This window comes from Staurois parvus, unplaced genomic scaffold, assembly GCF_062004578.1.
Source record: "Staurois parvus isolate SC_StPar_1 unplaced genomic scaffold, SC_StPar_1.0 ptg000530l, whole genome shotgun sequence".
Lineage (NCBI taxonomy): Eukaryota > Metazoa > Chordata > Amphibia > Anura > Ranidae > Staurois > Staurois parvus.
Window position 1 is genome coordinate 11,967,329 of NW_028318326.1, and position 15,755 is coordinate 11,983,083.

Consider the following 15,755-nt stretch of genomic DNA (forward strand, 5'->3'; position numbering starts at 1 on the left):
TTCCTAACTAATGAGCTGACAAGCCTTCAAAATATCCAATAAAATGGACATGCCACCTTTTGGGAAACACAGCGCACCACCGTGCAGTAATGTGCTACAGTGTGTTGTGTTGTGCTGCATGCCTGTGTGTTAAAGCTGCATTGCCTTACTACGTTGGGTCCATCCAAAGTGAATGGCACTACAATGGGCTAATGCATATAACATGCATTACAGCAATGTTCCACATTGGAAAAATGTGTTTCAGTCCTATGTCATGCATTGGCTTCTTCTATATGTTCTGGATATTCCAACATCGAAGTCTCCTTGACAGCTATGTTCCTTTCCATTTAGGAGTTTTGTGTGTTCCTGTTCACCTTTATGTGGTTCAGCTCTTCGTGTTGCATTGTCAATAATATAAAATAAATAAAACATCCATTAAGAAGGCCCCATGCACACTGGGCATTTGTCTGTGATGTATATGGCTCCAGTGTTTAGCTGTGGGTGGAGGGAAGAAGTGCACTGTCCAGTCCTGTGGTGGGCAGCCTATCAATCTTGAGAATCTGACAGCTGCTGGAGCTGGACATTGTGCTCAACAACACTTCAGTTTAGGGCAGTGGGTTCCCAGGGATGCATGCTTGGAATGCAAGATGACTGGGTTCTGGACATTCCTCCCTGGATGCATACTGCCCACTACCTATTGGTGCAATGCCCAACCCTGTTCATCCCCAGCAATTGCCAGCCTCTCGTAGATTTTGACAAGATGCCTTCAGTAGGGCTGGGTAGCACACCCGTGCCCTCTTCCCAGGGGCGGACTGACCATTTGGAAACTCGGGCACTGCCCGAGGGCCCGGGGTCAGTAGGGGGCCCCATGAGATGCCCCTGGTACATTTTTCATAGGCTTTTTTGAGTTTGGGCAAGGACACAGGGGCCCCACGATCCCCTATTGCCCGGGGGCCCCATGAGTTGTCAGTCCGCCCCTGCCTCTTCCTGTGGCAAAATGCTAATGCACTTGGTCTGGGGGTCTCTCATAATTATCACAACAGGGAAGCAGAGTCAAGCACTCAAGAACTGGGATATCACCAGAGTCCCTGAGAGTTATAAGAAACAGGTGGTTTAATTCTACAGCATTAGCCTAAATAAACCTAAAACATACATTTTGGTGGACTGAGCCATTAATAAGTCAAAATGTGTCTCTTCATTTAGTTAAAAGTGCAGTCCTCAGGGAGATATAATGTTAAACAATTGCCTTATATTTAGATATTATTTGTTTTCTTTTCAGGCCATGCACAAATCAATATACAATTTCAAATTGCCACTAGCTGTTTTATTTGAATGACCACACAGGCTGTAAAGGTATCCGAGAGTTACAATACACTTTTCCTTCTTTTGCCACATAGATTGCAATTGGTGATAAAACCATATGACTCAAATAGTTTTCAATATCAGATAAAAATGTTGCATTATGATTAATGTAGCTATTCAGCTTTATTACTGAACCATTGTTATTTGTATCAATTATTATTAAGGGCTTTATAAAAGAAACAATCAAGGCTAATAAATAAGGAAAAGTGCTGTAACCCATTGCAACCACTGAGCCACCATGTTTCACTTTTCTAACTGTTGTAAAGTGCTGATGATTTGAAGTATGATTGCTGTTTTATGGGATACTGCTTTTACTACTTACTACATCATAACATAATGCATAGTTTATTATACATATGAATTCAAGTGTCACACACATTTTATATTACAATTGTGCGATGTATGGCCCCTCTGTCTAGAGAAAAAGGTACTCGTTGACCAGTATTATGGATACCAATAAGAGTTTTACTTGACTGTCACTCTCATGTAGACAAAGAGAAAGTGTGTTCTTAACACTTCCCCGTGTTCCAGTTATGCTCATATTACTAGAGGTCACATGTCCACAGTCCTGCCTCTGCTGCCACCAGCTAGAAAGGTTATTGATTCTGAGTATAGGGGTGCACAGCTCTAGCAACCAATCCCTATGTCTGAACACTGTCACATGATGGAGGGGGTCAAGCCACCGCTCAGCATAGCCTTCAATACAGGAGTTGCAATGGATCCCAGTGCCTGGTGCAGTAAGGCAGGAGTGGCGTGGGATCATTGGTAAGGTGAGTATACTTGAGTCGGGTGGCTTTTAAACATGTTGTCACATAACTCTTAATGAAAAAGGGTCTCCTTGAACTTTTTAGTACACAAATAATTTAAATTTAGTTTAATAGAAGTTTCAAGATTCTGTTTTTGTCAACCCTTCTAGGCCAGCACTGACCCAACATAGAGAACCTGATTAGGACCAAAGTAGCCCAATTTGATCCGGTATTAAGTATTCAAGAGCATAAACAGTAATCAATTATAATGAAGGCAGACTGAGTGATTGCCTTTTTATTCCTCTCAGTAAAGGTTTTCTTTAAAGGAAATTTCCACTTTAAAATAAAAATGCTACACAAGCCATTTTGAAATTTAATGTTATTTGAAACTACCTTTCTATTTCAATCTGCATTCACTGTCATTTTCTAAAACTATTTATAAAATTATTATTATACAGGATTTATATAGCGCCGACAGTTTGCTCAGCGCTTTACATTATGGTGGGAGACAGTACACGAAACAGTACAGTAACAGTACAAATTCAATACAAGAGGGATTCGAGGGCCCTGCTCCTTGGAGCTTACAATCTAGAAGGATGCAATGCAACATGGCAACCAGGATGCATTCTGTACACCAATGATGTTCTAAATGCCCTTTCAAATATACATTTTCTCCTTCTTTGATTGGCTGAATGATTTAGGCAGTAACATTTCAGGCATCCCCTATAAGAGAAATTTCATTTTTGATATATCTCTACCTAAGGCTTGTCTACTGAAGGGATGTAGATGTGCAGCTTTCCTCATTAGAACACCGAAATTTACTCTGGTGGGTATAATGAAGGCTGACTCTCCCATTCAGCATCAGTCTGAGAAAGGTTTTAGGGAAACCAACAGCTATTTCTTAGGAACATTAACAGGTATGAATCTGCTACAAAGTTCATTAAAGTCCTTGCAATGCACATAGATTGAATGCACACAAAAGAGCACACTTTAAGATACTTAAGCAAACAAACATGATACTTATCCACATTCCCTGTACCTTGTAGCATTGTTTAAATTTTGTCTGCCACCACTGCATTGTACACTGCATAAAAATCCAATTTGAACGCTGCATTCCAAATCCTTTAGAAATGCTTCACAAAAGCATGTCAGAATAAAAATATAAATTTCTATGTACACAGATCATTACATAAGGTTACATGAAAAAAGCCTGGGACTATGTTGAGAACTATATTAATACCATTATTGGTATGTTTTGGATGAAATTGGTCACTGGATTTTCAAAAAGTCTTGAAGATCATGAAGAAGAAACTATAGCTTCAAACCATTTCTTGCCCACACGTTTGATAGAGCGCATCAGGGAGCATTGTTGCAACTACGTTTATTAATATTATACATTTCCCTTAAAAGTAACTTAAAAATATGAACTTACATGTTTGTATTTGCTGTTGAAGTCAGCCATTCTCCAGCCAAACCAATAATGTCCAGTCCAGTTGAGAGCTGATTGAAAAAACGTGGATGACCTATAAAAAAAAAGCTATATTTTATTTCTTATACATGCTTCATTATTATCCCTTGTATTTTGTCACATATAGCAATTACATACCAGGTTTAAATATTACAGTAGATCTACTGTCAAATCCATTAGCTCCTTTCTCCATCCTGCTCCCTGAAGTCTAGATATACTTATCTTCATTGCAGAAACCATGGGATTCCTTGGCAGTCAATGTCTAGACATTTGATCCCATGATCTCTATGGATGGAGAGAATCAGACAATCTCAACTTTTGAAATTATGAAACCAAATGTCTAGAAATTTGGTCCCATAGGTAGCCATGGTGGGTTCTCAGAGTGGCAGTTTCTGCAGTGTAAATAATTGTTTCAGGATTGTTTTATACCTGTGAAGGAGTGGGATGGGTAAGGTAATGGGTAGGACTGCTATTAGGTGGTGCAAAAAACACTGATGTACAGTAATGTTTTGTTGCTCAACCATTTGGAAATTGCACACTACTACTGCTTTTTGCAGTAATTTCTGGAATTTTGGAAACCCACATATGAGAGATTCAATCAAAATATATGATAAATCTGTAGTTTTGGGGACCATATTTTGGAGGTCTAGTTAGGGCTGTTGCCTGCAAGTTTTTCACTTCTTCAATGACCAAGAGCAGCCAGTTATATTTCACCTTTTGTCAGTTTAGGGTTGTCAAAAATAGCATAAATAGCGTTGATTGGTTAGTTTAACCTAGTCAAAACAATAAAAAGGATTAACTGCTTAGTTTAAGGTAGTCAAAATAATTAAAAGGATTGAATGGTCATCAGCTTGTTGCCTGTTATTATACTTTTCACCTTTACTAAATAACAACCCATGAAGCAGAAGTCCCCAGTCAAGGAAAACTTTATTTGTGTTTTAGGGCCTGTAAACAAGCGCAGTAATGCAATGAACAGCCTCACATCTGTGCCTATAAAATGCATTTGGCAACAGGAAACAAAACACAACAAATGTGCAGGGCTGAAAGACAAAACCTATTTGATCTGCATTTCGGTCCATAAATCAGACGACTGGGTCACACACAGATCCTGCAGTGCTAACAGTAACACAACCTGCCTTCAGTGACATGTCCTCTGTCAACAAACTGTATTGCAAGGTGTTAAGATCTGCAGGATTGTTAATGCTAATAGTAAAACAGATCCTTCAGTTAGGCCCCCAATGGGGCTGTGTAAGCCAAAGGTGAGCTGTCCTCATAGGCTGGAGTAGAATAGATTGCTATTATCGAAGCATATTAAATAGCACAACTTTGGAAATATATCTTCATCATACAAACATAAAATACAGCGAAATAAATATCAATATCCATCAAGTTTCATCTATTTATTTCTAAAACTGTTTAAATGCTGTTTATCCAGAGAAAGGCAAAGAGAAAACACAGTTGGGTAGCTGGTCAGTTCTCCTGACTGTGCTGCCAAAACCTTTCTGTGCCCCAGCAATAGCTCTCAGAGCAGTTTGCTGGAAAAATTGCATTATGCATGAATCCTATTTATTAATTAAAATTTTCTATCAAGATACCATTTCTAAAAAGAAAACCACCCAATTAACACTTACATTTACTTACATGAAGTGTATCTAAACTAAAAAACAATAATTTAATATACCATAGTCTACCAGTGCTTAGATGTGGCTGCATTAGTTTTTACTTTTCAGGCTAAGAATTTTTTCCAGCAAGTAGAGAAATTACCTTCTTGATCTTACCAGAAATGCAGTGCCCTTGTTACGTTCTGGGAGCTTAAAATAAAGCACAAAGCACTTTATCTTTATTGTATTAATTACAAGGCTCATAAATCCACCATAATGGCCCATATGGAAGAAAAATATATTTGAAATATATTTTAAAAATATTCTTCCCAAATATATTGTCACATATTTTGAAATACTACAATTTTGGCCATATTCAATATATTTCAAAATATATTTCAATATATATATACTGCATGTTACAAAATATATGAAAAACATTTTAAAAATACATTTCAAATATACTGTAAGTCTTTAAAAATACAAATCTACATTTTTGGAATGCATTTGCATATATATGTAAAAATATATGTTAAAATTACGTTTTTATATGTTAAAAAAAATCTGAAGAATATATTTAAAAAATATATATTTTTAAAAGTAGAAAACTAATGCAGCAGCCACATCTGGAGATTAGTAAATTGCAATAATTTAAATTTTTTTTTAGATTCGCTTTAAATGTAAATTCTTGGCCACACCTCCTTTATAGAAAATTGGTAGCATGGACTGTAGCTAGGTGGTTGGCACTTCTTTCCAATATTGGGTTCTGGTTTCAACTCTCACAAGGAGGCAGGAGGGTGTGCTTAGCTAAGAAAACTACTCCTCCCCATTATTTTCCCTTCATAAGACTCCTGGGATGTATGACATCATTTGCCTAGGCCAGAAACCAGGAAGTAATTGAAAACATGTAAAAAAAAATATTGAAAACAAGTAAATAAGATATGCTTTCCTAGCTATTCACAAATGCTAGCAGAATAAGCATTAAAAATAGTCAGTGTTGATTGAGAGAATAAAGTTGCGCTTTAATTGTTTAGGGAAGAGGAAGTGGTGTGAATTGTTTGATGCTGTCTATTAAGTGCTGCTGAATATGTCCTCTCTATATAATAAGTGAACAAAATCCCAATTCCACTTACAGAATAAAACCTTGTTTGATACTGCTGAAAGTTTTCCCTAAGCCTGCATTCATATCAGGAGCTCATTTACATGAAACATTAAAATGGCTTATGTATAAAGACCACCGTAAAAGGGACCTTTACCATGTTTAAAACCAAAATAATGCCTGCTTTTATTGGTAATTATACAGATGTTTCACTGTCCTAGGAGCCCTTTGCTGTCTTGAAAAATGAGATATTCCCATACTATCTCTTCTAACATAAAGCATGAAGTTCATGCTTACAGCTGTTTTAAGTTTGTTAGCACTCATCATTGCAAAACATAAAAACCGTGGCTTCTGTTGGAGGAGCTGCAACACGGGTCAGCCAAAGACTATTATTAAGACAATACTATGAAAAACAGCCTTGTTGAATTTCTCTCCATTGTACACCTGGAGAAAGCTGTTCCTAATATTAGCACACCTGCCAAGACAGATTGAGTTCACATGGGCACAAAGAATTCATTGTACACACACAATCATCTTTTATATCACAGATCAAACATAGATCGTGCCATGTTCCTGTCCTATGTTATATGTATATCCCCAGACAATGGGAATGCCAGGCTGCACTTTGAAGTTTGTAACTTGGTTAGTAGCAAAAATAAAACATCCTTTATATCAGTAGACGATTGAAGAATTTGGGAAAAAAGTCAGAACAATGTTTCTGGAGCGAATGGAGAAAAGAACAAAGACACTACTACAAACCCTTGTTGTGTATGTTTTAGTTGTTGTTGCACCTGCCCAGAGAAGTTCTGAACGGGCAGAATGGGTGATGATGGGAGACCTAAGAAAAAGATCAAGTGAGAGAGACCCATATAAACAACTCAATAATAGCAAGTGATGAACCTGACATCAAGCATTGCTTGTGAGACTTCAGCCAAGTCTAAGCTTCCAAGGTGAGATAATGACCACCTTGACCAGTAGAGAGAAGCTTAATATTACACAGAGATAATGTATTTCCTTGTAGGGGGTCTGGTCCTTCAGTATTCTCTCCCCTGCCTGTTGCTCTTGATACATTTGTTATCTGTCCAGATAACTATCTACCTGTGACAGCCAAAGGTCATGTTATAATGGGCATTCTCAATGTATATGACAACCTAATGTTGATATGCTGATGGATACCTCTTACTTACTCCACAAATGGCAAGGTGCACTGATGTAAATTGCTACTGTAAAGCCACTTCTGTTTCATTGTGCTTTAAGCCATGAATCTCCCCTTTTGGAAATTTCCATACTAGCAGAAATAGGGTTTTGAAGGGGGTCTTCAAAAAATCTAGGTAACTTATTTGATTCCAAACAAAAGACAGCAAGGATGCAGCAGTTGAGACAAAATACATATTTTATGTTGGACCTAGGCTTGCCATTATTACTCATTTGGGATGCAGGAAAGAAGGGCCAGACTAGGAATGATAAACACTATTGGCTAGGTCAGAAGTAGAAGGCAGTCCTGTTATATAATGCCCACTATCTCATATTGTTTTGTGCTCCACAAACTTTTCCAAACCTGGCAGAACAATCAAATGTATCTGCTGGCACCACTGACCACCATATACAACCAGACTATAACAAGATTGTCTGCTTTCAGGCCTGTTGTGGGTAACACCAGCCTACAATACTCTCAGATCCACCAGATCTACTACAAATGTGACTGCTTGTCCAAGCCTGTAAAATTGGAAGAACCTAGCCCTTTAACAAATGTATCTCTAAAAAACAAAGGACACTTTGATAAATGTGTCTAGTTTGTAAACAAGACTTTACTAGCATTTTAATTCTTTTAAGGGATGTTAAGCGTGGAATGATTTGTCATTTTGGACCTGGCATATTAAGGCTCTTCTCATTAAGACTTAAACTACACATTATGTGCATAGCTGCAGCTGATTATCCATAAAGAGGATAATGAACACCGCTCTGTCCCTCCAGCCTTGCTCACAATCAGTGTGCACGCTTCATGTCACACATAGGCTCTCTATATATGCAGGCTCCTACTGTACAGGAATTGCTGTCTTTTCCAAATCACTGCAGTTTAACTTAATGAAATGTTTCCCTTGTGATGCTTTAAGGTTTGGTGTTTTATGAGAATGGCAATCTTTTTAGGAAAGTGTTACCTTAGAGATTTTCATTATTCTGATCCTGTGTTGATATATACTACCATTAAGTAAACGCTGCTTATTCTGCACATTTACAAAAATTAGGTAAGGTAAAGACTGAGTGCGTTTAAGAGTGGCAGATTGCTTACTAAGGATCCCAAAGACAGTTAATGATGACCTCCCAGCTGGGTCTTTTTTGACCTGATTAGGTAATATTGCAATATTTGGTGGGCAGCACTCGATAATCCCTAGTGAGCATTATTTGGGAAAAAAAGTGATAGGGCAGTTTAAGGTGAAAAAAACCATAAACTATTACATTCTCCCATATCATTGCAAATATTTTCTTTCTTTCTTTATTATGGTCATAATGTTATTTTAATCTGGTGAATATAAATCAAAGGGATATTTAGACTTCGGTCACACCAAATCCAACTTTGAAATCATGCGACTTTACTTAGTTACCTAGTTAGTCTGGCTGAAAAAAAGACTAAAGTCCATCCAGTTCAACCAAAAAAAAAAAGTTATAATAATATACCCACAATTGATCCAGAGGAAATAAAAAAAAACCCAGCAAAGCATGATCCAATTTGCTCCTGCTGGGAAACAAATTCCTTTCTGATCCCCGAGAGGCAATTGGATATTCCCTGGATCAACTTTATCTATAAATATTAGTATCCTGTTATATTATGTGTATCCAGGAAAGAATCCAGGCCTTTTTTAAAGCAATCCACTGAGCTGGCCAGAACCAACTCTTGAGGGAGTCTATTTCACATTTTCACAGCTCTTACTGTGAATAAACCTTTCCGTATTTGGAAATGAAATCTCTTTTCCTCCAGATATAAAGAGTGCCCCCTTGTCCTCCGTGATGACCTCAGGGTAAATAACTCTAAACCAAGTTCACTATATGAACCACGGATGTATTTATACATGTTGATCATATCCCCCCTTAATCTACTCTTCTCAAGAGAGAATAAATTCAGTTCCTCTAATCTTTCCTCATAGCTGAGCTCCTCCATGCCTCTTATCAGTTTAGTTGCCCTTCTCTATACTTTCTCCAGTTCCCCAATGTTCTGTTTGTGAATTGGTGCCCAAAACTGAACTGCATATTCCAGATGAGGTCTTACTAATGATTTGTACAGGGGTAATATGATATCTCTCTCTCTGGAGTCTATACCTCTTTTAATACAAGAGAGGATTTTGCTCGCTTTAGAAACCGCAGCTTGGCATTGCATGCCATTATTAAGCTTGTGATCTACCAGAACTCCCAGATTCTTCTCCACCATTGATTCCCCCAGTTGTACCCCCCTAGTATGTATGATGCATGCATATTCTTAACCCCCAAGTGCAGAACCTTACATTTATCAACATTAAACCTCATATGCCACATAGTTGCCAAATTACACAGTGCATTGAGGTCGGCTTGTAAATTGGAGACATCCTGTAAGGATGTTATTCCACTGCACAGCTTGGTGTCATCTGCAAAGACTGAAATGGGATTTTTAATCCCAAACCCTATATTGTTTATAAATATATGAAAAAGTAAGGGTCCCAACACTGAACCCTGGGGTACACCACTGATGACCCAAGCCCATTCAGAGTATGAATCAGTAACCATTACTCTCTGAATACGATCTTTTAGACAGCTTTCTACCCATTTACATACAGATTTTTCCAAGCCTGTAGACTTTACCTTACACATTAGCTGTGTATGGAGAACTGTGCAAACACTTTTGCAAAATTCAAGTATACCACGTCCACTGTCTCCCCTCTGTCCAAGGTTTTGCTCACCCCCTCATAAAAGGAAATCAAATTTGTTTGACAACTTCTGTCTTTCATGAATCCATGCTGTCTGCTGCTTAAAATATTTTTTTTCCAGCAAGAACTCATCTATGTGGTCTTTTATTAAACTCTCCAGTTTCTTCCCAACTATAGAGGTTAAACTAACAGGTCTATAATTACTTGCTAAAGATTTTGATCCCTTTTTAAATATAGGCACCACATTGGCCTTAAGCCAATCCAGTGGTACTATGCCAGTCAAAATGTTGCACAATTTCCAAGTTGAATGTCAGTGTGACTTCAGGTGTGACTTGGAAGACATCTCTGCGACTTCATGCACAGATGTCTATGCAAGTTGCACCTGAACTTGCCAAAGGTACTTTCAAAATTAGTGCGACTCTGATGGGGTCGGAATTGTACCTTTATGACCACTTCCATTGTGGACAATAGGGTGAGACTTGTCATGAGATTCTAAACTATCAAATCACATGACAAGTCGCACTGATGTGACTGGGGACTAAAGGCAATTTTTTTAAAATAACAAACATGTTATAATTACCTGCTCTGTAATGGTTTTGCACAGAACAGCCCCAATCCTCCTTTTCTCATGTCCCCTGCCTACGATCCTGCCCTTCCCTCCTGCCTGGTGCCCTCAGAGCAAGCACCTTGTTATGGGGGCACCTGAGAAGGCTCACTCCTAAGCCTCTGGTCTGCATGTCCATTATAACACAGAACTGCAGCTTGCCCCCCCCCCTCTCTCTCCTCATAGACTCACTGGCTGTTGAGAGCAGTGGGAGCCAATGGCTACTGCTGCTGTCTCTGACAATGAGCAGGCTCATTGGCTGAGAGAAACCATTTTACACTTGCAAGGGTGCCTACGATGGCCAGCTGTTATTCAGTTATTCAGCGATGTGCAGGAGAGCCCTGGAGAGTCAAGACTCTCATGCACATCGATGGAAGCAGAGGAGGCTCAGGTAAGTATTAGGGTGGCTGGTTGGGCTGCTGCACACAGAAGGTTTTTTACCTTCTTGCATAGATTGCATAAAGGTAAAAATCCTTGAGCCTTTCAAACCATTTTAATGCTAATTAATGCATATTTGTATTACCCATCGGGGTGGGGGATGGGGGGGGGGCTTTAGACATCTCTGCACATGTTTTCCTTTATCTCTTTGCTAATCTGTTGAAAATAGAGTAAATTTAGGAACCCAACAGCTGAAAAATGTACACACATACATACATAGTATGTGAATGGTCAAGGCAGGGACTCTTATCGAAGAGCTCAGTTTGTGGTTTCTGTCTGACAAGCTGTTCCTGCTCTTTAGCTAACTCAAAGTGCTCCAGGAATCACTTGAGATATATATATATATATATATATATTTATTTATTTATTTAAATTATAATTATTTCTATTATTATTAGAAATCCATGTTTGCAGCCTTTTTCAGGCTTCCATTGCTGTTTTTGTCCCTATCAAGAGATTGTCCTGTATTTGATGTCCCAGAGACTGTAGAACAGTATTTAAAAAGTGGATGTTTGCTGCTTTGTAGGAAACACAACTAAGTAGTGACTGAGTAGCATCCTGAAATAGTTAAAGTGGTATTAATCCCAAATCCATAAATGTAATATATTGCAACTTACCAATCATTAGATCATTAGATTTCTTTTTTTTATGCTTTTTTCCCTCTGTTTTCACCTGATGATCTGGCTAATAACATACCTCCTATATTAGAGCGCCCCACTTTGGGAGAATGAGCACAAGGGGCACACAAGGCAACTGCGTTGTCAGTCTGGGAGGGGTAGTTTTAAATGTGCTAGCATATGTAGATAAACTAACAAATTGAAGCCAAACTCCACCTCACACTTTATAATAAGTTACAGCAAACAGTTTTGTTCCTTTTGGGATGAAGGTTTTTCGTAAATAAATTAAAGCTGACCATTGTAGGCATCCCTGCAAGTGTAAAATGGTTTGTCTCATCCCTGTAACCTTATACATCTGGAAGAGAGCTTGCTCTTTTGAAAAACAACAAACTTACTGGCTGGATCACCAGATGAAAATAGAAGAAAGAAAGCCTACATAAGGAAATGAGTGCAGCCGTCACATTTAAGAGTTGGTAGGCTGCAATATAATAAATGTTTGCTTTTAGTTTTACTACTGCTTTAACTTTTGTTTGGAATTCTCCTGAAAATAGCAGTATGCTTACAGTGCCTTCAGCCTCAAAGCTGCATATCTGCAGTGGAAGATCATCTAAAGTATGATGCAATTGATTGCCCTGACAACTCTCATGAGATTTAAAGTAAGATCTTGTAAAGTTACTACTGTGCTGCTCACTTTATTTCTTGCTGGAGAGAAAGTTGTACAAGAGAAGCTGTAGTGCAAAGAACTGCCTGCTTCTGCTATATTTATTATGTGGATCTGTATTTCCTCCACCTCTCTTTCTACATCTTAAATATTACCCCACTAGTTATCAGATCAGCAATCACAAAGATGGCCACAGAGAGACACAAGCATGGTACATCAGCAACTGGGGAAAATCAGCTAAAGGGATACCAAAGCCATTGCTTGTGACTTGCCCTTTGCCTGCTGCTTGCCTTTGTGGGAACAGCTTTCCCAGTTTAGGTCCTCTCCAAGCTCATTTTGTGGGCACAAACACTAGCTACCAAACAGAATCATATCTTTAAAACTTACTCCTTAATGTATGTGCTATAACAATCACTGACTGCTGTGTTACAATGATTAATGGAGACCTGGCTGCTTGTAACTGGGGTTGGAGTAAGGCCCTGTGCTAACAGGCTTTTAATGGCAAATGCTGTGTGCTTTTGACATCTGAAGTCATGTACAATTAACTGCTTTTGCCTTCCCATAGATTTGTATGTAGAGAGAAGCAGCTCTGAAGAAAACAAAAGCCTGTTGACACAAGCCTCAAACATAATGAAGGCCTAAGTTTAGTTACATTTTTTAAACAGCACAAGGGACAGTACTTACATTAAATAAGAGGTGTCCCTTGTGCTAGTGGCTGATTGAAATCTTCAGTACTCGCCCTCCCCCTCATACCCCTGGTACTGCAGGGGTTAATATAGCCCCTGGACCTGTCATAGTCACTCATCAAAAGTGCTGACTATGACTGCTCTTTCTGCCCCACTTTTCCAATCATAGAAACTGTACTATAGCTTTCATCAATGAAATGTGATCTGTGAATGGAGGATGGAAGAATAAATAAAAGGTCCGTCTCCTCTATTTATAGATTACTTGTCATTGACAGAAGCTATATGAAAGCATCTATGAATGGGGGGGCCAAAAGAGCGGGCATAGTCAGCACTCTTGACAAATACCTATGAAAGGTCCGACAGCTATATTAACCCCTGCAGCAGTAATCTTCTGGTCTGGGAGTAGAGTACTGAAGATTTCAACTAAGAGAGCACCCACTGCTCATTCAATGGGGGAACAGTCCCTTGGGCTGATCTGTAAAAAAAAGTTGCATCCTAACCACCATTACAACCTTGCTTATGTACAGAATGTTGGCAATGGTTGCACATGCATGACCAGCATAAGAAACCCATATACCTTGGAAGCATTTTGGAATATATAATTGTACACAGCTACACTGCAGAGGGAAAGGAAGTCAAGAGGAACCTAGCTTCTCTATGGTCTGAGTCACAGGGGCAGCTATCTTACTGGATGTGGATGCCCCATGTGACTTTGGCAGCCATCTTGGGTCAGGCAGAGTCTACTTCATACTTTGGCTCCCGGGCTTGGCAAGCATTTTGCATGTGGCTAGAATAGGGACAGGTCTCCCGTCTGTCAGGGACAGAGATTAGCATCAGGGAAATGTTCCAGAGGAGCAGGGAAAGTGCAGGGACACGCCATCCTTGCTGGAAGCATCCACACTTGAGTACGGACCAACCAGGCCTCATTCTGTCCCTCAAGACAGATGGTGTTGGCACACCTGGGATCTGCTGCTCTTATATTCTGCTGTTACCTCCTGTGAGTGCTCCTGGTTGGGTTACCTAACTGCTGGGCTTGTTGTACTGCCGAACATTATTGCTATATATTCCTGCTACTTGTACCTGGACTTTTGAGTGTTTACTGCTGCTGCACCCACCCACACAACGTTAGGAATAAAGGTTCACTCTAGAAAACTGAAATATTAAGCCTTGACATGACTACAGGGAGTACAATTCACCTGCTCAGTTCTTCAGTTTTTCATTTAGATATTTCCATTGTGCACAAATCCACACCTCTCCTTTTAATGACAGTATTAAAGTCTATTTCTAAGTCACCAATCATATTCAAACCTGTCCTAGAAATCTGAGTTGGTTTGGTAATGTAGAACCAGAGAAGATTAGACGTATAGGCCTCAGGACGAATACTCCTACTGCCCTACTACCCTCTGAGGTGGTCTGTGTGTGCTGGGACTGCAGTGACCTGCACAAAATTCAGATTAAGGTAAATTGGGTGGACATTGTGATTTTTACTAAAGTTTTGCATTCAGTAAATGAAGAATTATTAATTAATTTGGCTTATAACAGATGTCAGTGTTCTATACTATAATTCTGATTCTCCAAAGTCTGTATCTTGAAACTCAGCATAAGTCAGTTTAAAATGAACCGTGTGAATGGGCTCTGTAATCAGGTGTTCAAGTGTACTATGAAATTCTGTAACTGAGAGGTGAGTAGGGCAATGGTTTCCCAAGACTAAAATATCCATGAATGGAATGCAGTAAAGAGTTAAACAAGAGATAAGAAAATATAAAGAGAATCATTTGAAATCTATAATACAGTTAGCCAGTTGTTTAATATAGTTAGTTCAATAATGAATTACTTAGGAATAGTGTGTGATAATCAGGGGCGGACTGACAACTCATGGGGCCCCCGGGCAATAGGGGATCATGGGGCCCCTGTTTCCTTGCCCACACTCAAAGCACACCCAAAAAAAGCCTATAAAAGATACCAGGGGCCTTTCATGGGGCCCCCTACTGACCCCCGGCCCTCAAGCAGTGCCCGAGTGCTCGAATGGTCATTCCGCCCCGGTGATAATATATTCTGAATGAGAGTTGATTATGGCTATGCATTTATGTGTTTTCTGTCCTTGACTAAAGGATGAACCTGTTTTAAGGATAATATAGTTACGTGATGCTTTAGTATGGAAAGGTCATATAACAGTTTAATTTAGCACTATTATATCTTTCAGACAAATCCTCTGTATGTTTCTGACAATCATTTTTTTAATCATTATTTTAAATCAGCCTGTCAATTGAACAATTTACAAACCGCCTCAGCCTGGGTTCACATATGTGAGGTGCGGTATATCGCATGTGATTCGCACAAGAACCACATTCCTGTGCAAATCACATGCAATTTGTGTGCAATGCGATTGGAGCCATACATTTTGTATGGCTCTAATTCCACCACACCTGCACCAAAAATGTGCAGGACCCTTTTTTTGGTCCGCACTAGAATCAGATTGCATGGGTATTCAGACCTATGCAATCCAATTCTGCACATCGCACCGCATTTTGCAGACTTCTTTCGGGGTGCTGTTAACTTAACATACACACCCACAGCGGTTCACATGAACAGGGTGCG

General features: G+C 39.2%; 1 protein-coding gene across 2 annotated transcripts in view; it reads right to left on the bottom strand.

Moving 5' to 3' along the window:
* The window catches only part of GAD1 (glutamate decarboxylase 1), a 115,871-nt gene that overhangs the window by 46,855 nt on the left and 53,261 nt on the right, over positions 1–15,755 (bottom strand). For both annotated transcript variants that reach the window (XM_089690531.1, XM_089690530.1), the window contains one exon: positions 3,520–3,610. In XM_089690531.1, coding sequence (XP_089546657.1) covers positions 3,520–3,610 — 91 coding nt within the window. The remainder of the gene's footprint in view (positions 1–3,519; positions 3,611–15,755) is intronic.